The sequence below is a fragment of the Physeter macrocephalus genome, chromosome 13 (assembly GCF_002837175.3).
Source record: "Physeter macrocephalus isolate SW-GA chromosome 13, ASM283717v5, whole genome shotgun sequence".
NCBI classification, from domain to species: domain Eukaryota; kingdom Metazoa; phylum Chordata; class Mammalia; order Artiodactyla; family Physeteridae; genus Physeter; species Physeter macrocephalus.
This window is the reverse complement of record NC_041226.1, coordinates 50,318,211-50,325,741: the sequence shown is the minus strand read 5'-3', so window position 1 is coordinate 50,325,741 and position 7,531 is coordinate 50,318,211. Positions and strand designations below refer to the sequence as shown.

Below are 7,531 nucleotides of genomic sequence, written 5' to 3'. Positions count from 1 at the left end.
CATATCTCCTCCCTCTTGCGTCTCCCTCCCACCCTCCCTATCCCACCCCTCTAGGTGGTCACAAAGCACCGAGCTGATCTCCCTGTGCTATGCGGCTGCTTCCCACTAGCTATCTATTTTACATTTGGTAGTGTATGTATGTCCATGCCACTCTCTCACTTCGTCCCAGCTTACCCTTCCCCCTCTCCATCCTTACACATTCTGTGATTCTTATTCTAAAACGCTATAAAACACCTAAGTTTGGTATATAAATGTTTATGAGCGTTATCTTCATTATGGATTTTCACCTTAATGTCACAAATTGGCTTTCTTTGTTCCATCTCATAATTTTTTCTGGAAATTTAATTTTGCCTGATGGTCACACTAAGAATACTTTCTTTTTGGTTCCGTATGATTGATTTATCTTTAACCATTCCTTTACTTTTAACCTTTTAACACTGCCTAGGATTTTTTTGTTGTTGCTATATCTAAACTAAAAGAATTAAGTTATTCATAGTATGCTAATTTAACTTTTAGTTGCTCTGATTCCATATGAGAATTTATAGGCCGTCTGGAAAAAGTGGTAGATTAAAAAAAAGTAAAACATTTAAAATTTTAGAAGTCGAATACAGTTTTTAGTAATATTTATGGCTAGGAGAAATTGGTAGCCACATTTCAGTCACCATTGAAATGATGTCTTGTTTCATCTAGAAATAGATAAGAAAATATGAAAGTTCAATATATCCATTGGGGACCTTTTGCAACATAGTATTACCAAATAGCAAATAATAAACCTACATGAAAGCTAAGCAGATGACTGACCCCTTCAGTACCTTAAATAAATGAGAAATAAGAAAACAGAAATAAACATCTGCATAAGTGATTGAAATTGCTTTTGAATGCATAACAAGGCAAATGAAATGGAAATGCAAAGGCATTAAAACATGTAGTGCTTTTATTTTTAAGAATTAGAAATCTTTGTTTTTAATTATGTTATAAAAGAACAGATTGTGAATAATTCATTTTTTGTACATGGAATGTTGTGAAATTATTTATAAGCCTTTTAAAAAGATGGTTATATAGTAAAACATAACTGAATGATGACTGGCTGCTTGGTGCTTGAACTCTCCTTTTAGTAATATCAGATGAATAAAGTTTCTTTTTATTCCAGGTTCTTCATGCATTTAAATGCAGAAGTAGGTTGAATCCTTTAAATGGTAGCTTTTTCTTAAACCAGGCCATAGGGGAAGGGGATAAAGAGTCTTTTTATTTTTTAAATTTTAAAAAATTTATTTATTTTATTTATTTAGTTTTGGCTGCATTGGGTCTTCGTTGCCGTGCGCGGGCTTTCTCTAGTTGCAGTGAGTAGGGGCTACTCTTGGTTGCGGTGCGCAGGCCTCTCATCGCGGTGGCTTCTCTTGTTGCGGAGCACGGGCTCTAGGCGCGCGGGCTTCAGTAGTTGTAGCACACGGGCTCAGTAGTCGTGGCTTGTGGGCTCTAGAGCGCAGGCTCAGTAGTTGTTGCGCACGGGCTTAGTTGCTCTGCGGCATGTGGGATCTTCTGGGAACAGGGCTCGAACCCATGTGCCCTGCATTGGCAGGCGGATTCTTAACCACTGCACCACCAGGGAAGCCCTAAAGAGTCTTTTTAAAAAATGGTTTATGTGTGTGAGGGTTCTTTTTCCTCCACATCCTCTCCAACACTTATTATTTCTTGTCTTTTTGGTAATAACCATTCTAACACGTGTGAGGTGATATCTCCCTGTGGTTTTGCATTTCCCTAATAATTAGTGAATTTGAGCACCTTTTCACGTGCCTGTTGGCCATCTGTGTTGGTGTGAATGTGAATTGGTGCCGCCACTATGGAAAACAGTATGGAGGTTCCTCAAAAAATTAAGACTAGAACTACCAGGTGATCCGGCAATTCCACTTCTGGGTATTTATCTAAAGAGAATAAAAACACTAATTTGAAAAGATATGTGCACCCCCATGTTCATTGCAGCATTATTTATAATAGCCAAGATATGGTAACAGCCTAAGTGCCCCATCGACAGATAAATGGATAAAGAAGATGTGATACATATATACACACACAATGGAATATTTTTCAGCCACAAAAAAGATGAAATCTTGCCATTTATGACAACATGGATAGACCTTGAGGGTATTATGCTAACTGAAATAAGTTAGAGAAAGACAAATACGGTATGATTTCACCCATATGCAGAGTATAAAAACAAAAACAAACACATAGATGCAGAAAACAGATTGGTGGTTACCAGAGGGGACGGGGGCGGGAGGGAGAGCAAAATGGGTAAAGGGGGTGAATTGTATGGTGACAGATGGAAACAAGACTTTTGGTGGTGAGCACACTGTAATATATACAGAAGTTGAATTAAATGTTGCACCCGTGAAACTTATTTAATGTCATAAAACAATGTTACCGCAATAAAAACAGAACAAAACAAAACATGGTTTATGAAGCATGGTAAATGGTTTTGAATGTCAGAGCTAGTTTGGATGAGGCCCTGGTACTTCATAGCTCCCCATGCAGGTTTTAGACTTTGATCTCAATTGTACAGTGGGTGAGAAAGCCACACTTTACACTGATGATTGTGCCACAGAGGAGGAGACCTGGCCTGAAGTCGGCTTGACAATGCCTGGAGGATGAGCTGTTAGTTGACCTCAAAGAAGCAACCAGGAAACCAGAATGCTAGATTCCAACTTCTTGACTGAGTCACTGGAAGAGCAAGGAAGAAACTACCTGGCAGTTCTCAAGCTGCTGGCCTAGTGGTGAGACCCAGCTATTAGATAGCATGACTGCAGAACTTCTTAGTGTCACAAATCAGAAGCCAAATGATAATAAATAGAAACCATAGAGAAAAGACCAGTAGCCTTCATAGAATTCCCCCAACATTATTTATTGGGCTCATTTCCCCCTAGAACTTTGGTTAAACACATGTTCACTTGTCGTTGCACTAAAAATGACCCAAAAGGATAAAGTAAATAAGATACCTATTAACGCAAGTGATTTGTTAAACCTATTTTGTTGCTCCCTATGTATGGCAGACAAAACTTCCAGAGATCTTTATCTGATAAACTACTTTAATTAAACAAATACCTGAGATAACCAACAATGACCTACTGTATAGCACAGGGAACTCTATTCTGTGATACCTATATGAGAAAAGAATCTGATAAAGAATGAATATATGTATATGTATGACTGAATCACTTTGCTGTATACCTGAAACTAACACAACATTATAAAACAACTATAATCCAATAAAACTTAGAAGAAAAGAAAAAAAAAACAAATACCTGATTGACTGTCACTTAACTGTGATAGCATAGCACTGAGTGGGATTCAAAAATAGCATTCAAGTAACAGATCATTATTATTGTATTATGCACGTTAAAATGGTCTTATTTCATCCAGTTTTCAATTTTATGTATAATTAATTGAAGGTCTAACTATGAGACATTATTTTCTCACTACCAGCTCTGTGGTCATCAAAATTCCATTATTAATATTTAGTCAGCATCAACAAAGTCTCACATTGCTGTTGGGCTTCTAATGTGTTACCGTGAAAGCAAATGTTTATAGACCTGGATTTTGTTTCTTCTTGTAGGTTGATGAGGTAATGCTGACTCTGAAACAGGCTTTCAGCACGGCCGCTGCCCTGCAGAGTGCCAAGACCCAGATTAAGCTGTGCGAGGCCTGCCCTATGCACTCTTTGCATAAGCTCTGCGAAAGGATTGAAGGTACAGTATAAGTTGGCCTTGGCAAAGACGAGTTTGCTTGGCAAAGACAAGTTTGCTTTGGCATTGGGGAAGTGAGAAAGTCGCTACTGTCATTGAATGCTTCTTTGTTTTGAGGTGAACCAAGAGCCCCAAGAATCATTTCTCATGTCCAGTCAAATTTGTGCTGTCAGTCTCTCCTAGGCGCTTGGCTTTTTTTTCCTTTCTTTTTTATTTTTTACTCTTTTTCCGAAGGCATACTCAAGGGAGGGGAAGTGAGAAAGTCGCTACTGTCATTGAATGCTTCTTTGTTTTGAGGTGAACCAAGAGCCCCAAGAATCATTTCTCATGTCCAGTCAAATTTGTGCTGTCAGTCTCTCCTAGGCGCTTGACTTTTTTTTCCTTTCTTTTTTATTTTTTACTCTTTTTTCCGAAGGCATACTCAAGGGAGGAACTTGCATTTCCCACAGTTCCTAAGACTCTGCTATGTGCAAAGTGGAAACTGACCAAATATTTGTTGAATGAATGAAGAGAGGCAAAACCATCCCAGAATATCGACTGTTTTAAGTCTTTCTTTTTTTCCTTTCTCACTCGATGATGTGTTCTGTTTTTCCTAAAGGTTTAGAACAAGAATGAAACTTGCTTGGCTTTTCAGGGTCGTTTAAAAATCACACAGATAATAGACATGATGTCATAAAGCAAGTTTTTTTTAAAAATTTTTTGCGGTACGCGGGCCTCTCACTGCTGTGGCCTCTCCCGTTGCGGAGCACAGGCTCCGGACGCGCAGGCCCAGCGGCCATGGCTCACGGGCCCAGCCGCCCCGCGGCATGCGGGATCCTCCCGGACCGGGGCACGAACCCGCGTCCCCTGCATCGGCAGGCGGACTCTCAACCACTGCGCCACCAGGGAAGCCCTAAAAAATGTGTTGTGAGGAGGGGGAAGAGCATGAGGAAGAGGTGACCCTGACTCAGTTTCCCTTTCTTCTCCTTGTCTCTTACTAATAAAAAAGGTTGAAAACGACTGTGCCAGAGAAGACACACAATTTGATAAACACTTGTTAAGCATCTAGCACGTGCCAGGCAGTATGCTTGGCACTGGGGATGCAGAGATGGTTGAGATGTGGACCATGCCTTCAGGAAGCTTAGAGTCTAGGGTGGGAGACAGGCTTGTGAGCATGTAAATGCAATCAGTACGATAGGTGTTGGAGTCGATGGGGAGAGTGTGGACTCCAGAACAAAGCAGAGAATGGACTAGCCACTGTAAGTGCAAATGGAGATATCTGTTCAGTAGGCAGGAGAATCATAGGCACATGGGAAAATGGATGATGAACAGCCATATTTATTGAATATCCACTCAACTGTGTGAACAAGCACTATTTAGATGTAATATTCAAAATTTTAAAATTTATAACTATAATTTTACAGAATGCACCTTCTTTTCAAATATACATGTAAACTTTACAAAAATGGAACATTCTTTGGTGTATGGTAAAGAGAATATTATAAATCTGAGGAGGAAAGGCTGAGTGATTCAGGAAATGGTGTTGGATCAATTTGCTATCCAAAGAGACAAAGATTCCTTCCACTAATCCTACTCAAAATACATTCTAGGTGGATCAAAGTCCTCAATGCAAACAAAATGCTAAAATCGTTCAAAGAAAATAAAAATGTTCTTTTGTCCCTATACAAGAAAGCCTTTATTAAGACACAGAAATGCAGAAACTACCAAAAGAAGATATTGACAGATTTGACTTCATAAAATCTTAATATTTTTACATAACAATAACTGCTTACTTGGAAGTTAAATGATCAGTAACAAATGAGGAGAGAGCAGATTGCTGTTCCAAATTTGTAAAGACTGTTATTATCTATAAGAAAAAGATAAAACCACCAGTAGGAAATTACACAAATCATATTAAAAAACACTCCTCTGAAAAAAAATTTATAGTTTTAGAGACCTTTGTAAAGAAAGAGAATACAGGGGCTTCCCTGGTGGCACAATTCTTAAGAATCCACCTGCCAGTGCAGGGGACACGGGTTCGAACCCTGTTCCCAGAAGATCCTACATGCCGTGGAGCAACTAAGCCCGTGTGCCACAACTACTGAGCCTGCGCTCTAGAGCCCACGTGCCACAACTACTGAGCCCACGTGCCACAACTACTGAAGCCCGCCTGCCTAGAACCTGTGCTCTGCAACAAGAGAAGCCACCGCAATGAGAGGCCTGCGCACCGCGACGAAGCGTAGCCCACACTCTCGGCAACTAGAGAAAGCCTGCACGCAGCAACGAAGACCCAATGCAGCCAAAAATAAATAAATAAAATAGTTAATTGAAAAAAAAAAAAGAAAGAGAATACATATCATACATCCAGAAGTAGTAGGGTCAAAGATTCACATGGGCTTCTTTTCCTAAGGCCTTAGATAACACCTTCTGATATGATTGTTTTACCCTTGCCTTTGACGTCGGGCAAAGAGAGCCTTAAGATAGGGCAGTGTTCTGATAGTAAGAATGAAAGGAATAGCAATAATGCAGATACTCCCATAAGACTTACTGTGTCTCAGCACTGTTGTGTTTTCCATATATTAGCCCACTTAATCCATAGTGAAATCCCACAAGATGGGTAGTGTTTTGAATCCTCATTTTACTGATGAGGAAACAGGCGCCGAGACACATAGTCGGTGATAACTGCCACATCCTTATCCCTTAGGAGGGGCAGAACCAGGGTTTGAACTTGTTCAATCTGTTTCCAAAGCAACTTGATGCTTCTCTCTGAAAGAATATCAGAAAGCCAGGATTTTCAGGACCAAGCTGTCTTGAAGCCTTGGCATCAGTGTTTCCCAAAGAGTTGTTTTCATCTGGGTAAGATAACAGTGTGAATTCTAAACTTGTGTTAGGCTTAAGTACAAAGTATAAAGCTGGAAAAAGGACCACATTCAGATTCAACACAAATTCATAGGAATAGAAAGTGAGAAAGATATTTAGAGATATTTAGAAGTATCTAGATATTTATATTTCATATCACTTACTCAGAATTATAGAATTCTGTCAATACCTTTGGCTTCATTAATAAGGAGTTCTTTCTCTACTGAAAAAAAAGAAAGGGAAAAGATACATATGCTGATATTGAGTCCTAATCATCTATCCCTATGTCAAGGGAGCCTTGTCATTTAGACCAGGAAGAAAAGCACCAGCCATGTTGGGGGACCAAAGTGAATCCAGGGGACAGTGTCTAAGGGGACCATGTCTCAAGGACCAATCCTCAGAATGTGAAACTAAAGCGATGTTGAGCACTGTAGAGGTGAAGCAATTACCCTCAGTCGGGTTTTCCTACAATAACATGCATGAGGGCTAAATAGTATACTTACCTCTCAGGATCGGTTAATTCACTCACCAGTGACTCGAAACTGGGGGGAAGAAGAAAGTCATATCAGATTCAAGGCGGAGTAGGGGGCATGCATAATTTGCAGATAAGCTGTTTGCAATTCCTCCGCTGAAATAAAGGACTAAAGAAACTTCCTGGGCCATAGATTTAGTTACCTACTTCAAATAAGTACCCTCTTTACTTCTCCTCTTTTTTATTTTTTTATTTTATTTTTTTTTTATTTTTATGTTTTTTGCGGTACACGGGCCTCTCACTGCTGTGGCCTCTTCCGTTGCGGAGCACAGGCTCCGGACGCGCAGGCTCAGCGGCCATGGCTCACGGGCCCAGCCGCTCCGCGGCATGTGGGATCCTCCCGGACCGGGGCGCGAACCCGGTCCCCCTGCATCGGCAGGCGGACGCGCAACCACTGCGCCACCAGGGAAGCCCCATAAGT

The 7,531-nt window shown here is 40.4% G+C and overlaps 1 protein-coding gene across 19 annotated transcripts in view; it reads left to right on the top strand.

Annotated features, from left to right (window-relative positions):
- The window catches only part of TBC1D4 (TBC1 domain family member 4), a 640,377-nt gene that overhangs the window by 176,403 nt on the left and 456,443 nt on the right, over window positions 1-7,531 (top strand). For 18 of the 19 annotated variants that reach the window (XR_008619072.1, XR_008619073.1, XR_003682569.2 and 15 more), the window contains one exon: window positions 3,611-3,743. Coding sequence is in view for 16 of the 19 variants with exons in the window: in XM_028497458.2 (XP_028353259.1) it covers window positions 3,611-3,743 (133 nt within the window). In the remaining 3 variants the exon portion in view is untranslated. Of the gene's footprint in view, window positions 1-2,397; window positions 2,772-3,610; window positions 3,744-7,531 lie in introns of those variants that run through there. The other variant, XM_028497464.2, reaches the window with a different exon arrangement.